The sequence below is a fragment of the Somniosus microcephalus genome, chromosome 11 (genome assembly GCF_052327205.1).
Source record: "Somniosus microcephalus isolate GS21.2 chromosome 11, FLI_Smic_1.0, whole genome shotgun sequence".
Taxonomy (NCBI): Eukaryota; Metazoa; Chordata; class Chondrichthyes; order Squaliformes; family Somniosidae; genus Somniosus; species Somniosus microcephalus.
Window position 1 is genome coordinate 51,338,629 of NC_140997.1, and position 21,299 is coordinate 51,359,927.

The 21,299-nt window shown below is 41.3% G+C and overlaps 1 protein-coding gene across 2 annotated transcripts in view; it reads left to right on the forward strand.

Moving 5' to 3' along the window:
• The window catches only part of atf7ip2 (activating transcription factor 7 interacting protein 2), a 142,495-nt gene that overhangs the window by 22,327 nt on the left and 98,869 nt on the right, over nucleotides 1-21,299 (forward strand). For both annotated transcript variants that reach the window (XM_086000622.1, XM_086000623.1), the window contains exon 2: nucleotides 19,559-20,562. In XM_086000622.1, the coding sequence (XP_085856748.1) occupies nucleotides 19,569-20,562 (994 nt within the window). In that variant the 5' untranslated portion in view covers nucleotides 19,559-19,568. The remainder of the gene's footprint in view (nucleotides 1-19,558; nucleotides 20,563-21,299) is intronic.

The window sequence follows — 21,299 nt, forward strand, 5'->3', positions numbered from 1 at the left end:
TCTGGTAGCCACATGATCGAAACCAGAATTGGCATTGCAATAACAGATTGAGTGATTTTTTTTCATGAGCTACAAAAAAACCTTTAAAAATATGTTACCAAAGTCAGAAATAGAACAAATAGCTGAATTGGGAGGGGAGTGCTCAGTATTTTCATCCCATAGTAAAATTAAATGGAGATGTGTAGTAAAGACAGATGAACACTGGAAAAGTAGTGATATGAAATTATTACATGTAGTGTTTTTTTTTAAACATTTAAAAAAATGTCTGAGTAATAGTATGGGAGGTAAACTAGTAGTTTCTGAAGTACATCATAAAAGAGTTTTTTTTTTCCAAGACACAAGTTTTATACAAATTCAGCAATGACGATGGCAACAGCAAATGGTGAAAAAAGAACATCTTGTCACTTCACAGTATTATTACTGCTGCTAAGCTGCTTGCCTTAAAGGCAAGCAATGATGGCACATGTAAAGATCATTCCACATGATGTGGAACTGTAGAGAGATTAAGCCACAAGTAACAAATGGGGAAATCTGAAATAAATTGGAATTCAATTGTATATAAGTAATGTTACCATTGGAATTATTGAAATTTCCACACTATCAATAGTCATTTCTGTACCAAAAACTTTCTGTATAATGTATAGAGTGTGACAAAACAGAACAATATTTATAACAAAGTCAAAATGATCCCAATGTGTGATCAGCTATGTCTATACGATACCTCGCGTTTGTTTTAAGACTGCATTTTTTTTTAAAGAATGAAATTAAAATTTACAATGCATTAGTTGTAAAACGTGCATGAAAATGTTAGTTTTATCAATTTTCTTTCTCCCCACATATGTTTATACCTACAAAGTGCAAACACTTGTGCTTCAGTGTCCTTTTATACATTGTTAAAATTTAGGAGATAAATTTGAATTTCAGAGTGATTTTCACACAAACATTTGTTGGGGTAAGCAGCTTCTGTTACTATGCAGTCATCGTCGTTTTTCTAAGTCACGGTATATTTAACATACCATATTTATTGACATCTTTATTTAGTGCATTTTTTGGCATGTTCTGATCTGTTTTGTTTAAGTGTCCATCTTTTATGTAAAAACATCTGATTTATGCTTAGAGTAATTCACACATGAGAATACGAAGTCTGATTTTCATGGATATATTTTTGTTCCATATATGGACATAATAGCGTTCACTGTTTAGCGGCTGTCTTCCCTTCACCTATGCTCTAGGGGAAATCTGATTTTGAACAATTAAATGTTTCCTTAGTAACCAAAATGTCAAACGAAAGGCAACCTAACCAATTAAAATTATTCACGTAGCCATGTTACAATTGAACCAATGATTTGTTTCAAACTTTGAGAACATATCATGTTTTCTATGGCATTGTGATGTCACAATGTGCCACATCACCTTAATCTGTGGTAAGTTTCCCTCACCTTAATTCCTATATTTATGCTGATGGTATCAACAGCAAACATGCCAGGAAAAGCAGTGGACACAGTAATAACCTGGCAGGCACACCTAACAAAATAGGGTATCTACAATATCATTCATGCTTTATTTAGTTAGATCCATCCATTGGCTAAATATTTTATCCAATGGGTATTTGTTTATCTTCTGTTTAGAACATGCATGGTATATTGCTTTTCAGTTTAAATTTATTGTATTTCAAATTGGAAATATTTCTGAAAGCTGAGACAAGAAAGGGTGTTATTCAAAAGCTGCAGTAAGCCTTTAGCTTAAAATGCATTTGATCACATCGTAAAAATAAGTGATTACTGGATAAGAGGTACAGTAAACTCTTGTTTAAACGGCATTTATCATCCGGAACACTTTAATAACCGGCAAAATAGTTATATCTCAATACAAAACAACACCTCAATAACCGGTAATCTTGCCAAATCCATCCAGCACTCGTTTTGCCAAGTCCGAGTCTCCCACGGTGGCCGAGTTAGTCAGTGGTGATGGTGAGTGGAAAAGCAGCACCGTGGTAGGTATACCTCTCTGTTATCCAGAATTTTTCATCATCCGGCATCTGTGGCCTGACCTGAGTATTTCTAGCATTTTCTGTTTTTATTTGACTTCCAGCATCTGTAGAATTTTGCTTTTGCCCCAATTTAATTTCCTTTTGGACCATAATATGTGAAAAATGTAAGTGCATGAGCAAAATGAAAGTGTTCTTAATTGATTGATGATACAAATCAGATGAAAGCCAAAGCTTTTTGCAATAGATGGCTAGCCCAAAAAAAGAATTAAAATATTTGGGGGAGAAATTCTCCTAGATGGCCATTTGTGGCGCTAAGTCAAAAATGTTTGAAAAGTTAGCGCCAGGCGCTAAACTTTTCAAACATTTGAGAAATTCCCATTTTTTGCTCCAAAAGGGAAGTGGAGTGCTAAATCAAGTTGAGTGCTGGGCTGACCGATCACCGCACTCAGCCCGCGTCCGGTGCTCAAATTTTTTTTTTAATCGCCGATTCTTTTCATGTCTGCCAGCTACCCCGCCATTAAATGGCGCCCCGCGAGCAGCCGGCCTCATTGTTTGCGACCCCTGCAGCAGTTGGTAACATCGCCCGGTGCTGCTGCGGGGCGCAAGGGGAAATTTTTCTACTGGGGTGCTGCGTCCAGAGATGACGCCATGATCTCCGGGCGCAGAAGATCGGGGCAATACTCGGTCGCGCTGTTGCTAACCTCCCACGGAATTTCGCAGGAGGCGTGGTTGGGGGGGGGGGGCAAAAAGCCATTTACGCCCCGTTAACACCTCCCACCGGAGACACTAATGATGGGAATTTCGCCCCCTTTATTTTTTAATTGATTGATGGCTGTTGGGGAAATGAGGATGAGAGTCCTTGAAGTAACAATTATGCTCTGCAAGCCTACTGTACTGTAACTCCCTAAATAGAGGTCCTGGGTTAGTAGTCTGCCTTTAGTCCTTCACAGCTCTTAGTTTGTCACAGTGTAAGATTGAATATATGTGGTGGAGTTTTTGTTTAGAACTGGATACAGGATTTGTAATATGCAAATCATCTCCTGTTAACATGTACAGTTTTAAACTCCTTTCCACAAAACAAGAAATGGTTTCCAGAAACATGTTTTTCTGCAGTTAACTATTTTTGTACAACAAATTTTACAGTGGCAGAAATGTTGGCACAGAGTCCTTTTAAAGTCCGTCACCCATTTTAAGCTGACATAAGGCAAGACAGTCTTAAACAGCATCTATAAAATGACGGACTGAATTTAAATTTGGGGAGCTAAGGCCTGCTCTTTAAGTTCTTTGGATTACTTCAATATTGCAGACACTGTATAAATTTGTATTTTAAAACTGGTCAATATTTAGTTAGAATTTTAACAATTATTTTCAGTTTCACTTGTGTTTTATAGTACTGTATGTAGAAAACAAAGAATGAAGAATGAATGTGATCATGAGTTGGTAGAAATAACCTGAAACAAAAATTTCAATGTGAATTTCTGCAATAAATGTTTATTTAAAATAACCAATTCTCTTGAAAGATTGGATAATAAGTACTTGGATCATAATCAGTACTATGAGGTCGACCAGGGAGAAGGTGAGGAAGCAGCAACAGAAGGAGGGCCAACACCACTCCTTGCAGCAGGAGGTGTGAGGGATGAATTAATTGCTAAGTGATTCTGGTTTCCTGCCCTGAAAACTTACACTAAGCCCCTCTGCATTAATAGTCCTTGTTGCATCCTTCACCACTCCCTTAATCATACATTAAAGAACATTGAAACAGTTCAGCCAGCTTATATATCAATGACATACTGATAATGCAGACTTAGAAACTGCTTTAAAACCACACTGTAGAACAGAGTGCCAAATGTAATGAATTTAATTCCCACTACAATAATTGCATTCCATTCATTTCTCACCCAAGTACCAACCCATGGTGCCTTATAAGAAGGTATCCTAACTCTACTGCTCCTACAAGGTGCCCTCCAAGTGGCCTCAGAAAATCTTGTGGAAGGCTGATGTTATTTATGGGGTGATATTTGAGATGCACATGGACGGTGACGTCTGGGTTCTTGTGCCTGTGAGGGCCCAGCTCATCACTTCCACTGAACTGCAAGAGAGCAGACTGCAGAAGGTGAGTGATGCCTTGAAAGTCCCTATCCATTTGCACCACCAAACTCTCCAAGATGGACGTCTGCCTCTCCAAGGCGGAGCACGGGTTTGAGCCCAGGCTCTGTATGGCAGCCGATTGAGCTTGCCGAAAAGGCTGATGACTCTGACTTCCTATGTGAGGGCCCAGTTGAATCGTCCCTGGAGGTGTCCATACTGTCCAAGGTAGACTGCAGTGTGCTGATTTAGTAAGAGATGACACCAAACATTCTGGAAGCTGATTACTCCATACTAGGCAGGCCTTCCAATACTTGGTATAAATGCTTGTGTGTTGCTGAAAAGGAAATAAAATGGCAGAAGTATAAAATATTTGATTTGTATTTCAGTGGGAATATGTACATTTTGTCTAATTTTAAATGGTACATAATACAATACATTTGAACTTAGTGGGGATTAAAATCATGAGCGCCCACTTTTGGCCACCCCCACCCACTGCTGCAGCGTTATTCCTCGCGCACAAATAGGGAGGTCCGTGTATCCCTGGATATTGGGCCTCTGACATCAGGATGGTGCTGCCATCCTCCAGGTACTTAAGCTCGGGATCGGGGGGGGGGATTTGAGTCGGATTCAGAGGCCTGAATTTGGGATGGGGGGTAAGTGAGTCGGGATCGGGGTCCTGAAATGGGGGCGGGCGAAGAGGGATCAGGGCCTTGGAGGACCAGGATCGGTGGGGTGGGGTGCCTGGTGCTCTGGAGTGGCGGCGATCAGGATGATGATTTTGGTTAAAGTTGCTTACGGTTGGGTTTTCCCTGATGCTCTGGCTGCCTCGGGGAAAACCAATATTGCAGCAGGGACCTAAAGTAGGCATTAGACCCTTTGTAACTCTTGCTTCAGGCGTCGGTAAAGGACGCCTCTTGTTTATCCTTACCCAGGATGACGGCCAGCGCACTTCCAGTTGGAAGTGTGCGTACGCTTCCTGCCCGTCATTTTGGGGGCCTTAGGAGGCTGTGTAGCACCTGAGAAATGGGTACTACGCGACTCAATTTAACCCCCACTGACTTAGGAAAAGTCAACTGTTTACCCAATAAACCAAGTGATTGATTTTAATTTTCTTCCCTCTTAAAATATGCTAAAAGGAGCCAAATCTGGAAGGATATTGAACATTTTTGCTGATGAATATTTAAATGCTTTCAGAACAAAGATAAAGTAGTGGGGGTTTTTTGGCTCTGCCATAAAGGAATCTCAGTATGTAAAATTGAAAAAAATATTGAAGTATAGAAGAAGTGTACCAGCAGTGTAATTAAAAAAAAAAAAAAAAAAAAATTTGAATTCTAGCAGACTACTGTATGATTTAACTAGATCCTTGAACTTGTAATCATTTCAATTGGCTGTTGCTATAATGCACATAAATGATCTGCAGTGTACCGTATCTTACTGAGTTCATATCTAAGGGGTTTCTCCACACACCTGTTTAGTATTAGACATGAGCTCCTGATTCTGATGCAATTTTCATGGTATCTTACTGTCAACTTTTGAACATAATGGCATTAAAAGATCATTCACAGTGGAGCTATAGTTTTGTAGATATAGAGCAATTTCCGTGGTGCTAATAAAACTGAGTAACTGCCTCTCATAGAATTATGCTAATTGCCTTGTATTGGAAAAGAAAGTGGGAGGAAATAAATGAGAAGTAATGACAAGAGCAAGAAATGGAAACTTTCTTTGAAACTTAGATATAGAATGGAAGGGGTGGAAGGAGTTCCGACTCTGTGTGACAGGAGGGGCAGAGAGTTTAATGGTAATAGTGCATCAGTGAATAAGATGAAAGCATAGTAAAAAGTTAAAATTAAAGACTCTCTATTTGAATGCATGAAGCACTCGTAACAAGATAGATGAATTAGTGGCACAAATAGAGTAAAATGGCTTTGATCTAATAGCCATTACAGAGAAGTGGTTGCAAGATGACCAAGGTTGGGAACTAAATATACCAGGGTTCTTGACATTTTGAAAAGACAGGCAGAATGGAAAGGGGGGGTGGGTGGGTAACTCTGATTAAAGGATGACGTAAGGACAGTAGTGAGAAAGGACCTTGGCTCAGAAGATCAGGAAGTAGAATCAGTGTATTTGGCGATAAGAAATAACAAGGGGCACAAGACGAGACTGAAGCTTTTGCAACCATCTTTAGCCAGAAGTGCTGAGTGGATGATCCATCTCTGCCTCCTCGTGAGGTCCCCACCATCACAGAAGCCAGTCTTCAGCCAATTCGATTCACTTCACGTGATACAGCTGAGCGCACTGGATACAGCAAAGGTTATGGGCCCCGACAACATCTCTGCTGTTGTGCTGAAGACTTGAGTTCCAAAACTAGATGCGCCTCTAGCCAAGCTGTTCCAGTACAGCTGCAACACTGGAATCTATCCGACAATGTGGAAAACTGCCCAGGTATGTCCTGTCCACAAAAGCAGGACAAATCCAATCTGGCCAATTACCGCCCCATCGATCTACTCTCAATCATCAGCAAAGTGATGGAAGATGTCGTCGACAGTGCTATCAAGTGGCACTTACTCACCAATAACCTGCTCACCGATGCTCAGTTTGGGTTCCGCCAGGACCACTCTGCTCCAGACTTCATTACAGCCTTAGTCCAAACATGGACAGAAGAGCTGAACTGCAGAGATGAGGTGAGAGTAACTGCCCTTGACATCAAGACAGCGTTTGACCGAGTGGCATCAAGGAGCCCTAGCAAAATTAAAGTCAATGGGAATAAGAGGGAAAACTCTCCACTGGCTGAAGTCATACCTAGCACAAAGGAAGATGGTTGTGGTTGTTGGAGGTCAATCATCTCAGCCCCAGGACATGGCTGCAGGGATTCCTCATTGCAGTGTCCCAGGCCCAACCATCTTCAGCTGCTTTGTCAATGACCTTCCCTCCATCATACGGTCAGAAGTGGGGATGTTTGCTGATGATTGCAGTGTTCGGTACCATTTGCAACTCCTCAGAAAATGAAGCAGTCCATGCCCCATGCAGCAAGACCTGGATGACATTTAGGCTTGGGCTGATGAGTGGCAAGTAACATTGTGCCACCCAAGTGCCAGGCAATGACTATCTCCAACAAGCGAGAGTCTAACCACCGCCCCTTGACATTCAACGGCATTACAATTGCCAAAACCTCCACCATCTACATCTTGGGGTCTCCATTGACCAGAAACTTAACTGGACCAGCCACATAAATACTGTGGCAACAAGAGTAGGTCAGAGGCTGGGTATTCTGAGGCAAGTGTCTCACCTCCTGACTCCCCAAAGCCTTTCCACCATCTACAAGGCACAAGTCAGGAGTGTGATGGAATACTCTCCACTTGCCTGGATGAATGCAGCTCCAACAACGCTGAAGAAGCTCAACACCATCCAGGACAAAGCAGCCTGCTTGATTGGCACCTCATTCACCACCTTAAAGATTCACTCCCTCCACCACTGGCGCACCGTGGCTGCAGTGTGTACCATCTACAAGATGCACTGCAGCAACTTGCCAAAGCTTCTTCAGCAGCACCTCCCAAACCCATGACCTCTACTACCTAGAAGGACAAGGGCAGCAGGCGCATGGGAGCACCATCACCTGCAAGTTACACACCATCCTGACTTGGAAATATATCGCTGTTCCTTCACCATCGCTGGGTCAAAATCCTGGAACTCCCTCCCTAACAGCACTGTGGGAGTACCTTCACCACAAGGACTGCAGCAGTTCAAGAAGGTAGCTCGCCACCACCTTCTCGAGGGCAATTGGGGATGGGCAATAAATGCTGGCCTTGCCAGTGACGCTTACATCCCAGAACGAATAATAAAAAATTTAAAAATCACTGGTGGGAGTAGTTTATAGGCCCCCAAACAATAGCAATACCTTTGGATAGAGTATTAACAAATAATAGGAGCTTGTAACAAAGGTAATACAATAATCATGGGGGACTTCAATCTTCATATAGACTGGGCAAATCAAATTGGCAAGGGTAGTCTGGAGGATGAGTTCATGGAATACACGTGAGACAGTTTCCCAGAATAATACATCATGGAACCAAACAGGGAACAGGCTATTTTAGATCTTGTATTATGTAATGAGACTGGGCTAATTAGTAATCTCGTAGTAAAAATCCTCTGGAGAAGTGATTATAATATGATAGAATTTCACATTGAGTTTGAGAGTGACATGCTTAAATCTGAAACGAGAGTCTTCAACTTAAATAAAGCCAATTACATAGGTATGAGGGGCGAGTTGGCTAAGGTAGATTGGAAAATTAGATTAAAAGGTCTGACGGCAGATCCACAGTGGCAAATATTTAAAGAAATATTCCAAAATTCTCAACAAATATACATTCCATTGAGAAATAAAAACTCCACGGGAAAAGTGAGCCATACGTAGCTAACTAAAGAATTTAAGGATAGTATTCGATTAAAAGAGGCTTATAATGTTGTGAAGAATATTTATAAGCCTGAGGAGTGGGAGAGCTTTAGAAACCAGCAAAGGATGACCAAAAAATTAAGGGAGAAAATAAAATGAGAGTAAACTAGCAAGAAATCTAAAAACAGATTGAAGAGCTTCTGCAAGAATGTAAAACGGAAGAGAATAGCAAAAGTAAGCATTGGTCCCTCAGAGGCTGAGACAGGTGAAATTATAGTGAGGAATAAGGAAATGGCAGAGACTTGAAACAAATATTTTGTATCTGTTTTCACAGTAAAAGACACAAAAAGCATACCAAAAATAGTGGGGAACCAAGGGGCTAATAAGAGTGAGGAACTTAAAATAATTAGTATCAGTAGAGAAAAAGTACTTGAGAAACTAATGGGACTAAAAGCTGACATCCCATGGACCTGATGGCCTACATAGAGTTATAGATTCATATGGCATAGGTGGCCATTCAGCCCATCGAGTCCATTCTAGGGTTCTAAAAGTGGCTGCAGAGATAGTGGATGCATTGGTTGTGATCTTCCAAAATTCCCTAGATTCTAGAACGGTCTCAGTGGATTGGAAGGTAGCAAATGTCACCCTGCTATTCAAGAAAGAAGGGAGAGAAAACGGGGAGCTACAGGCCAGTTAGCCTGACCTCAGTCGTCAGGAAAATGCTGGAATCCATTATTAAGGAAGTGGTAATGGGGCACTTAGAAAATCATAATATGATTAGGCAGAGTCAGCATGGTTTTATGAAAGGGAAATTGTGTTTAACAAATTTATTAGTTTTTTGAGGATGTAACTAGCAGGTTAGATAAAGGGGAACCAGTGGATGCAGTATATTTGGATTTCCAAAAGGCATTCAATAAGGTGCCACATAAAAGGTTGCTACGCAAGATAAGGGCTCATGGGGTTGGGGGTAATATATTGGCATGGATAGAGGATTGGTTAACGGACAGGAAACAGAGTAGGAATAAATGGGTCATTTTCCTGTTGGCAGGCTGTATGTAACTAGTGGGGTGCCACAAGGATCAGTGCTTGGGCCTCCGCTATTTACAATCTATATTAATGACTTGGCTGAAGGGACCGAGTGCAATGTATCCAAGTTTGCTGACGATACAAACCTAGGTGGGAATGTAAGCTGTGAGGAGGACACAGAGCCTGCAAAGGGATATAGACAGGTTAAGTGAGTGGGAAATAATGTAGCAGATGGAGTATAATGTGAGGTTATTCACTGGTAGGAAGAATAGAAAAGCATAATATATTTTTAATGATAAACTATTAAATGTTGATGTTCAGAGAGATTTAGGTGTCCACGTACAGGAAACACAAAGTTAGCATGCAGGTGTACAGCAAGCAATTAGGAAGGCAAATGGCATGTTGGCCTTTATTGCAAGGGGGTTGGAGTACAAGAGTAAGGAAGTCTTACTACAATTGTACAGGGCTTTGATGAGACCACACCTGGAGTACTGTGCACAGTTTTGGTCTCCTTATCTCAGGAAGGATGTACAGTATTTGCTTTAGAGGCCATGCACCAGTTCACTGGATTGATCCCTGGGATGGGAGGGTTCTATGAGGAGAGATTGAGTGGTGTTGAGATTAGCCAATTTGTTAATATTAGCTTATCTCTAGTCTTTCAAACAATGGAGTGACTCCTGTCAATGACTGGAAGCTGTGCAGAAGCGTACTGTGCACTAATCCGGAACCAGAACCTTTTTTTTTCCATAGAGCATTTTTTCTCCCAGCACTTTTCCTCACAACCCGATCTCTCCTGGCATTTTTCCTCACCGCCTGCTCCCTCCTGACATTTTCCCTCGCAGCCCGCCCCCTCCCGGCATTTACATTTTTTTAACGAACCCGCTCCAGTAAGGAACCGGCAGCGCGCATGCGCAGTCCACTTCCGGCTCGTTGACCGCAGTCGAGTCTTTCAAATAATCAGGATCAACTAAACCAATATGGTGGGAATATTGTGTTTAATCAGAGTTTGAGATGAAATATAACACGCTAGTTATATAGCAAAAACATACGACCATAACAAGCAGCTGGTACTGGTCCCGATCAGACAGACGGCTGGCGTGTACGAACAGCTCTCCAGCTTGCGGCCTTTCTCCCTCTCGTCTAGAACTTCCAAGAATGGGTTGAGTCCGCTCCCGGAAGAGTGTTAGACCAGTCTCGCTCTTGTATAGTTCGCCCCTCCACCGTCTGTGCTCAGAACTTTTAGGGTCTTGCTTTTATTCCCTTGTTAGGGGTGGGCCTGATGTACAATATGGACAGGACTATCTGACCTGTAAGAGTTCTTCCTTAACCAAGCTGCCCAATGGTACGCCGAGTTCTTTATCTCAACTTTGAGGAAAACCCTCCCCAAGTTTGGAGTCAGACATGCCATTCTTGGCCTTCAGATGTTTTGATGTTCGTAGCTGCTTGTTATCAGTTATTTATGTTCAAGCTTTTCATGTAACTTTAGCTGTGCAAAACTAACTTGTCATTCCATTATCAAACTATTGTACCATGGAATGAATCATTAAATTCGCAAAGATATCTTCTATTCTATTCTCACACACTGGTTAACTTGCACATTTTAAAGCAGTTTTGTTAAACAAAGTCAAAATCCTAACTTACAAACAGCAGATAACTATCTTAGAAACAAAATTATATATATCCATCACAGTGCGGAATGCTATAACATCCACAGAGAACCAAAACACAAGCAGATTCTAAGCATCTATCTAGTTATTCTAATACAGGAAACTTTTGATTAACCAGCCCCTAAATAACCGGAACGCTCTATCCACCGGCAAAATTCAGGAGTCTGTTCAGATAACTTTTATTACTCCATTTATGGCTGTACAAGGGTGTAGCTGAAGCTGTTGCTAAGCTACAGAGACGCTTGCAACTTGTGCCGATTGTTTTGAAGCTGCAACAGGGTTTGTTGCTTTATACGGAGCTCTGAGCTCCGTATCTTTTACTATAGCGTTCGGTTATCCGGAATTGTTGATGAACCGGCACCACGTCGGTCCCGTCAGAAAGTTTCCTGTACTAGTCTGAAGAGACTTTTTGTCTCAAGTTCAAATACAGCCATGTAAACAGTCGCATAATAACCCCATATATTTTGGATACCCTAATTTCTAACAAACTCCCCACCTTGAGGGGGAGAAAATTCTATTTCGACCTCTCATTTTTGATTTTGCATCCATCGTGCCAGCTCTAAATTGTTAGTTCGATGGTTCAGTTGGTGGGTCAGACATTTCAAATAGCAAGACATCATAATAAGGACCATTAGGACCATACACTGGGCAATCACTAGGCCTGCTGATACCATGCATGCCCAGGGATGCTGGCTGGTATTATAGGCTACATACCGCCACTCGTGGTCCCCTGATTTACTTATCGCTTACTCAACTTTGGTATTATCTTGTTGCATCTTAACCAAATGTTTCTGAGAGGTACTACTTCTTTCAATTACGGATTTTAAACTGAGAGATAATGGTGGAATTGGATATCCAAATTTTACTATTGCCTCTAGGGCCTCCTGCTGCACAGTGACGTTGACTTGTATTTGAGTTACATTGTGAGTTCTTACTGGAATCAAATAAGCATTCCCTACTCTAACCACCTCGTTGGGTTTTAAACAGAAGGTTGGCCATCTGACCCGGCAGATGTCTAGCCCATGTGTCTATCAGGTGGCGGAAGTGATCACACAATATCATCCCTGGCCTATGTAACTACTTTGAGTCTGATTGCCCCCCCCCCCCATATTTGTACTTGGATGGTACAAGGAGGTGATTATTTACTGTGAACCCGCACGCTGGTATCCCTGGCTCCAGACTGTCACATCTACAAATCCAGGATCTCTTATTGTTTGTGCAACAATCCAGATTAGGGGCCTTCCACGTCATGCCTTGCTTAATTAAGTAGTGTGGATATTCTTCATATTGCCTGTGTACCTTCCCTTCCATAGATCCTATTGATTCAACCCTGAACACTTCCCACTTACTTATTTTGTTCAATCGAGGCAGCCATAGGACTACTGGTATGAGAATGCTTATAAATAATCATTATTCTCCCCACCTGGGCATGGTATTTGGCGTAGTAAGCTAACCCATATTTCCTAGCATTGCACCATGGTTCAGTCTTATTAAACCATTTCTTTAAATGTCTGTCACTCACAAAGTTGGGTATCTGATCATTTAGACCCTTCTGTACCTGATCCAGCAGGAAATTCCCATACATAGCACAAGTGACATCCTTTGAAAACTGGTCCTTGCTTCCTTCAGATTCTTTGATTATCTCATTAACCTTGTCCTGAATCTCTCAAATTGTATACCATGTCTAAGGTTGTTTTTAGTGCTTCTTGCAGTTCTTTAATTTGGTCTGAACCTCCCTTATTTATTTTGGTTAAAATTCCCTTTAATTATCCCCTCATAGCCTCATGTTCCCACATAGATTCTATTCTATTCCATGCCGCAGTGCCTGTTGTGGCTCCTGTTCCTACCCATTCCCCCTAGACCACTCTTCCTTCTTCTACTTTTGGTATAATTTCCTTCCTTAGAATAGCACGTAAGTGTAATTACATAACCCCTCTGGCATTTGAACCGCCGAAAGATTGAATACTACTAGCACGATCACATATCTGATCTCATTATACAAACGCTCATGAGTACGGGCTACTATCAGACCATTATCGGGACCTTCTGTTGTTTCGGGACAGTTTCCTTTCCCGTTACTGGTTTTATTTATCGTGACCTCTTTTCTCTGCATTGTTACAACTATTCCCCCACTGCTAACACACCATCACGCACAGCATCGTGTGTTATTTCTCATTATTTTCTTGCCACTTGGATTTCCACTGATATTCACCCTCGTGTCTTGGCCAAAAAGACGACCAATTCAAATCATAGTTCTTAATGTCCCATTTTTCACTCTTTACTTCATAGGGTATCCCAATCAGTCCAGTTTTAACCAATGCTGTGGCTACCTTCCGGTACCACCCCAGGGCTCGGCCTCCCAGTGCTTCAGGGTTGTATCCCCCTGTGCTACAATGTAGTTGTACCAGAACTCCGTGCCCTTCAGGAATCAAAAGGTGGTACACCCAAGTAACAGCCGTCGGCGGACGTACCACACATCCCTCGCATATGATTTTTACTTCACACATTTCCTTCAAAATTTGACATGATATACCCCCGTCATTGGTTTGTGTACTGGTCTCGCTAGATGTGCTCCTATCTAGTTATCCAGCAAGTTAAACACTTATTCAAATAATTCCTCGAGAAGCCAGTTTGCTGTTTTGAAGCTTTACTTGAAAAAATTTGTGAAACTGTAAACAAAGACAAAGTATGTTTTGTACATAGAACTGAGTACTATACATTAAATGTTACATAAGATATAAACATATTTACAACAATAGAATAGACTAATAGTATACTAACTAACATTGGAGCTAGACTTCTGTAAATACCAACTAATAACTTTTTATAAACAAAGTATTGTCAAATACTACACTGACAAAGTTGCTATCATGTTAACAAACAAGGATACTCACAGATATTGCGTCTGGCCTAGCATGTGAGATGAGATGACACAGGATTGAGAATCCCTCATGGAAGATTCTCCATTACTCAGTAGCTGCTTTCTGGGAAACTACTTCCGGGGTCAAGACAGGAACTAGGTCAAATGACCTCTGCTGTATACTAACGCTGCTATACAATAGCTACCACCAGAGGGTGCTATCTGCATGTAATAAGTCCAGAACAGTTTGCCTGTAGTACTTGACCAGGTCTGTAGAGGTGGCGAGGCATTCGGGTGTCTTATGTATATGATGACCCCCAGCAGAAGGGTTCGATGACTGATGCAGCATGTCACGTGTTTCGTTATCATTCTTAACTGCAAGGCAAAATATGCAATATTTACTCTTTCACAGTTTTCAACTGATTGATATGGTACCATTTAGCCACCTTGGTCCTCCCTTTTTTTCTTGGGGAATTGCACCAGATAGACCGAGGGACTGGCCCTGTCAATAATCGGGAAGGGGCCATTCCACTTTGGTTCGAAGCAGTGTTGCTTCTTCCCATAGTTTAGTACCATTACAACATCTCCCATTTGATACTCAAATGGTCGGACCTCCTTGTCGAAGTATTTCTTTGCCTGGTTTTTTGATTTGCCTGTTTGTGTAGCTACGAACATGTTAGTTTGTTCTACCACTGTTTCAAGCCATTTTTGGTTGGTAATTTCCTGTACTAAGGGTGTGGCTGAAGGGGTTAACCGATGGGCTGGTATTCGCATTAGTCGTCCGGTCATAGCCTGGTAGGACGAGATACCCGTTGTGCTATGTGGGGTGGACCTAATAGCCATTAGACACATTGGCAACACACCATTTGGTAGGGTGATCTGCGCAAAATGTGTTTAACATAGTTTTAAGAGTTCAGTTTCCTCTTTCCACCACTCCAGATGATTGTGGGTAATGGGAGATGTGAAGTTTATGTGAGATACCCATTATCCGGTGTAGTTCAGTAAAAATTTGGGCGGTAAAGTGTGATCGCTATCAACTTGAATTGGCACTCCCCACCTGTCAATGCGGTGTTTGTTTTACATGGAAAAGCCACCATCCATTTATCACCCATGACCAGACAATACCGCAAACCAGAAGATCCTGTAGGTAAAGGCCCTATATAATCAATTTGAAGGTGGGTCCACGGCCCATCGGGAGGAGGGGGACTATGCAACAGTGCCCGATTAGTGTGGGCACTTGGATTTTGCACCACAATCTTCCTCCATCTAGGATTCTTGGGCAGGCTATTCAGCCTGGAAGATTGTGGGGCAAAGCTGTGTTTACTGGCTATAAAAGAGGCCTTCGAAACCAAAGAGAGCATACGGCTCGCCTTAAGATTGAGTGGGTTTATTGCCGTAATGAAACAGAATTTTACCTAGGCAAGAGATGTGCCTACGTCTACAAAGCAAAGAACAACACTGTCACTCCTAGCTGGCTTGCCAATTTGTTGAGATTAGCCAATTTGTTAATATTAGCTTATCTCTGGTCTTTCAAATAATCAGGATAGATTGCAAACCAATATGATGGGAATATTGTGTTTAATCAGAGTTTAAGACGAAATATAACACACTAGGTATACAGCAAAAACATACGACCATAACAAGCAGCTGGTATCGGTCTCGATCGGACGAACGGCTGGCATGCGCGAACAGTTCTCCAACTTGCGGCCTTTCTCCCTCTCATCTAGAACCTCATAGAATGGGTTGAGTCTGCTCCCGGAAAAGTGTTAGACCAGTCTCACTCTTGTATAGCTTTTCCCTCCACCATCTGTGCTAAGTTCAGAGACGATTCACGAGGTTAATTCGAGAGATGAGAGGGTTGACTTATGAAGAAAGGTTGAGCAGGTTGGGCCTATACTCATTAGAATTTAGAAGAATGAGCGATGATCTTGTTGAAACATATAAGATACTGAGGTGGCTCGACAAGGTAGATGCAGAGAGGATGTTTCCCCTCGTGGGGAGATCTAGAACTCTGGGGCATAGTTTCAGAATAAAGGGTTGCCCTTTTAGAACTGAGATGAGGAGGAATTTCTTCTCTTGGAGGGTCCTAAATCTGTGGAATTCTCTGCCCCAGAGAGCTGTGGAGGCTGGGTCATTAAACACATTTAAGGTGGAGATAGACAGATTTTTGCAAGATAAGGGAGTGAAGGGTTATGGGGAGCGGGCAGGGAAGTTGCTTTGAGACCAAGATCAGCAGTGATCTTCTTGAATGGCGGAGCAGGCTCGAGGGGCCAAGTGGCCTATCCTGCTCCTGTTTCTTATGTTCTAATAACTTTTAGGGTCTTGCTTTTATTCCCTTTTCAGGGGTGGGCCTGATGTTTAATATGAATGAACTGGACTATCTGACCTCTAAGGGTTCTTCTTAAACCAAGGTGCCCAATGGCACGTTGAGTTCTTTGTCTCAACTCTCAGAGGAAAACCCTCCCCAAGTTTGGAGTCAAACATGCCATTCTTGGCCTTTAGATGTTTTGATGTTCGTAGCTGCTTGTTCTCAGTTATTTATATTCAAGCTGTTCATGTTACTTTATCTGTGCAAAACTAACACTCATTCCATTATCAAACTACTGTACCATGGAATGAATCATTAAATTTGCAAAGATATCCTCTATTCTATTCTCTCACACTGGTTAACTTACACATTTTAAAGCAGTTTTGTTAAACAAAGTCAAAATCCTAACATACAGCTAGCTTGGAAACAATATTATATATATCCGTCACATTAGAAGAATGAGAGGTGATCTCATTGAAACATATAAGATTCTGAGGGGGGTTGACAGGTAAATGCTGAGAGGTTGTTTCCCCTGGCTGGAGAGTCTAGAACTAGGAGGCATAGTCTCAAGATAAGGGGTTGGCCATTTAAGACTGAGATGAGGGGGAATTTCTTCACTGAGGGTTGTGAATCTTTGGAATTCTCTACCCCACAGGGCAGTAGATGCTGAGTCATTGAGTATATTCACGGCTGAGATAGATAGATTTTGGATTCATGGAGAATCGAGGGATTTGGGGATCGGGTGGGAAAGTGGAGTTGAGTTCGAAGATCAGCCATGATTTTATTGAAGGGCCTTATGGCCTACTCCTGCTCCTAATTGTTATGTTATGTTCTTTAATGAGCTGTAAGGACCCAATTGCAGGAGGTTGGGAAAGTCAGAAGAAATGTACTACACCAGCCTTAACGAAGGCCCTAATGATTTTAAATCGAACCAAGTTTTCTAAATAATGTACAGATAATTGATTATGCTCTACTTGGAAAATTGTATACAATTTTGGGCACACAGCCTTAAAAAGGACATTGATATAGTGGAGAGGATTAAGAGAAGAGCAGCAAAGTTTATTCTGGGATGTGAGGCCCCAAGTTACGCAGACTCTTGGCACTGGAATGATTTTCACTCGGGGTTGGGTGGAAGATTGAGGAGGAACATGATCCAAATGCTGAGAGGCGTAAATAGGCACAAGTGTAAACTTGGTCTCTGAATGTAGAACTGGAGAACACAAGTGTTAATAATTGATCTCCTGTGACATTGCACAGGAGGAGTCAGGACCAAGTGTAGTCTTTAAGTGAAGCAAGGTTAGAGGGGAGGGGATCATTGCACCAGCACCGCAGATGTAATTCAGTGCTCATTTTAAAGTCATACATTCTATCCTTGTTTATTTTATATTACTTTGATTTTTATATTTATTGCGGTTAAATGGCAAGAATTAGAACTGTTTGGGAAATGCACATAGTCTATTTTCTATATGGCTCCTTTTTTTTTGTAGACCTGATTATCCTAAGTGTAGCTGGCACCGGCTGCCTCGGGGCAAACCAACCTTGTAGTAGGGGCCTCAAATGGGAGTTACACCCCTTATTTGCATGTGCAAAGGGCCTAATGCCTGTTTAAGGCCTGAGCACTGCATAGTGCTTTTTTAAAAATAAAAAAAAAAGTGGCCTTTACCAATATGGCGGATGACACACTTCTGGCTTGTAATGAACATGCGCTTCCTGCCTGCCATATTGGAGGCTTGGGAGGTAGTTTAGCACCTGAAAATTGGGCGCTGCGCAGCTGAATTTCATGGCCATTATGTCTGTGACAAGTATCCGAGTGAGGAGCCAAGCTGTTTAAATACAAGCATCTTTGGGTTTTGAGTTTGAGATGCATATTTAAATTTATTTTGTCCTGGTCATATTTTGGAAATGTAATCTCATCTGTCTTGTCCCAATTAAATAGACCCATCTGAAGCCATCAGGGATCTTGCAGCAGTACCAGTTCACATTAAAATTTAGTGCAGCAAATGTGACTGTTATTTTTGTCTTCTGAGGAGTTATAGTTAATTGCAGTAAATCTACAGTGAGTCATTACTACTGTTCCCTTACCTATTTTCTCTTCACTAAGTCTTATTGGCAGTTTAGTCTAGTGGAATGTTTATTCTGCCATCTTCCAAAGTTGAGAGAGGGCACATGAATGTAACCAGTAAACCGAAATACAGCAACTTGAGATTTATTGCTCAATCCATGGGTCACTACAAATTACCTAGATATTAAGTGGGTAAACGCACACTCTGGTTTGCAGGAAGTGCTTGCCTGCATGAATGGTCTGAAATGCTGAACCCGAGGAAAAATATTTTGAATAAAAACCCTATAAACAAACTAAATTCATGAACTTTAAATGTGACCGAACAATATATTTTATTCCCTCTCCCTCATATGTGGGACAGACTCCCAAGAAAAAGAGTTAATGCTCTACTAACTGACTTTCAAAAAAAAAAAGTGATAAAACATCTCGTTAAGCATGTGATTGACGGCAAGAAGCACAAATACACCTTTTGAATATACTGGTTTTTGCACCGCTGGCGCTGTGTCATCACCTTATCAGTGTTGTAGTTCGCCCATCCTCTAATTCTTTTTCTATCAACTTGGGTTCTCCAGTGGCTGTTCGGTCTTTCACTCTTCCTTCATACCGTTAACCTTCAGCCTCTTCTTCTAACCCATGCTTGGCATCATCTAATCAGTACTTTCTGATTTATCTCTTATTTGCTTCAGCTCTTTCAATCCTTCCATGACTGGTCTTGGTTCTTCACGCACATATTTTGCATTTATATAAAAAAGAAATGACAAGCAGCTGACCAGATTTGAATAATGGGAGGTTTTCTTAAATATATTTTGAGAGTTGGGAGACATTCCCCAGAACATTTCCACAGATGATTAAATAATTACGGTAGAATGAGTGATGGACATATTGTATATAGTCTGTGGAAGGAGGTGCAGTGAAAATTTGGAAGTTCCTTAAGTTTAGTTGGTTAATCAAAAATTACAGGTTATTTATAGGATTATTTGGAATCTGTTTCAATTTTAGTTACATACTCCACTTAGATATCTCCTGTCAAAGATATCTTGGGTAAGTGCTGAAAAATTGTACAAAAATTAGAATTTAGTACTTGTAGATGAATTGTAATAGTTGCCCTCATTTAATATCTTCAGTATTTATAATCCTATTAACCAGTTTATTTTTTGAATATTGTAGATAACCAGATATGGATGTTGCAAATATTGCTCCAAGGAAGGTTTTCAGAGCAAAGAAAACCCTTCGAGCAAGTGACCGCCAGCAGTGGGAAGCATTACTCCGAAGAAGACATCACAGTGAGAATGAACAACCCTTTAAAGAATGCGATAATCAGGAAAACCATTTGCAGGGCATAGATGCAGAAGGCATAGATGGTGGTAAACCTGATCAACACTTTATTTCAAACCGTGCAAAAAGTGATATTCCAAAATCTGAACTAAACCAAAGTGCAACATTTCATTGCAAAAATGAGGTCATTGAGGCCAAGTTCAAAAAGTTAGCTGACATCTGTATAACAGAAAGACAGCTTGCGAATGCAAATTTAAAAAGTCAGGAAGACATTCAATCCAATGGTCACCTTGAAACTAAAAAACAATGTCCTCAGAAAAAGTGGCATCAGAGTATTAATTTGCTGAAAAAGGTTATAAACTCGCCCTCAAAAACTGCTGATCAAAATATAACTGCTACAAATGGTAGTGCCATTCATATTTCTTCATGTGTATTAAAAGAGGACTTCAGTAGAGCTTCTAAAACATATTCAACCAAGGTTCCTGAGCTGCTGGACCAGAAGAACTGTGCGAAGTCCCTCAATTTAGATAAGAAATGGGATGCTGAACCAGTCCTCCGTATTATTGGTGTTGAAGATCTTAAATTTGTTTCTTCAGACCGTAATGATAAAACCAGTAACCTGAAGAAAATAAAGCATTCCATTGTTCCTATTTTAGAAAAGATGTCCAATGAGGCCCATGAGAACACGATGTATAATGTGCAATTGTCAGCATTACATGTTACTCACAATGCAAATGACACAGTTGAAGAAAGTGTACAAAATGAAAGTCAACATTCCTCTGTTTCAAAATACCTTAATGAAGAGAAATCCCAGACAGATGAATCCAGATTTCTGATTGACTATCAAGAGGAAATTGAATGCAGCCCAATTATACTAAAGGAGATGAAAAGCTCTGGTGAGTAAATTGGAATTTTATAGTTCTATGGCCAGTGTTGGCATAACACATTGGACACTTTTGGGTTAGAGCAAAGTCTATCATTATGACTTCTCAAATATGAAAATGCTAGTTTATTTCTGTTGCTAGTTGATTTGCTCATGGGTGGAAGTAAAAACAAATTTGTCTCTTTCTGTAACTTCCACTCTGCTTTTCCTCCCTTCCGTCCACCATGCAGTGCCATCACTGCTCTAATGCTAACACGTATGACCACAGAAAGCATGTATCTGATGCGAGGTGGACAGAACATCGTTCTGCCATCTCGTAGACTCTAGGTACAATTATTCAGAGCCTTAACATGACCGACGAGCATGGGGCCAACAAAGGGCAGCATTCCTTTCTTCTGCAGACAACACACAATGGGGGCTAAATTGGATAAGGCCCAAAAATGGGCACGGGGATCGCGATGCGGGATCTGCCGCGCCCATTGAAAGTAATGCAGGCAGTATGTGAAATTCGTGCTGCCTCCTCATTAACATGATTGCAGCGCTGAGCCCAGCATTAAATGCACTAGTGATTGGCTCAGCGCTCCACAGGGGGCCCAATATCATGGGAAAAGTCTGCTCTGTATTTAAAGATTGCTTCCAGAGTGAAAGGCTGTCTGCACTTCTTAAAGGGGAGGTGCTTTGAGAGAGAAGTACCTCATTCTGACTGGAGCTGGAAGTTAGCAATATCTCAGCAGGGCAGAGAAAGGACAC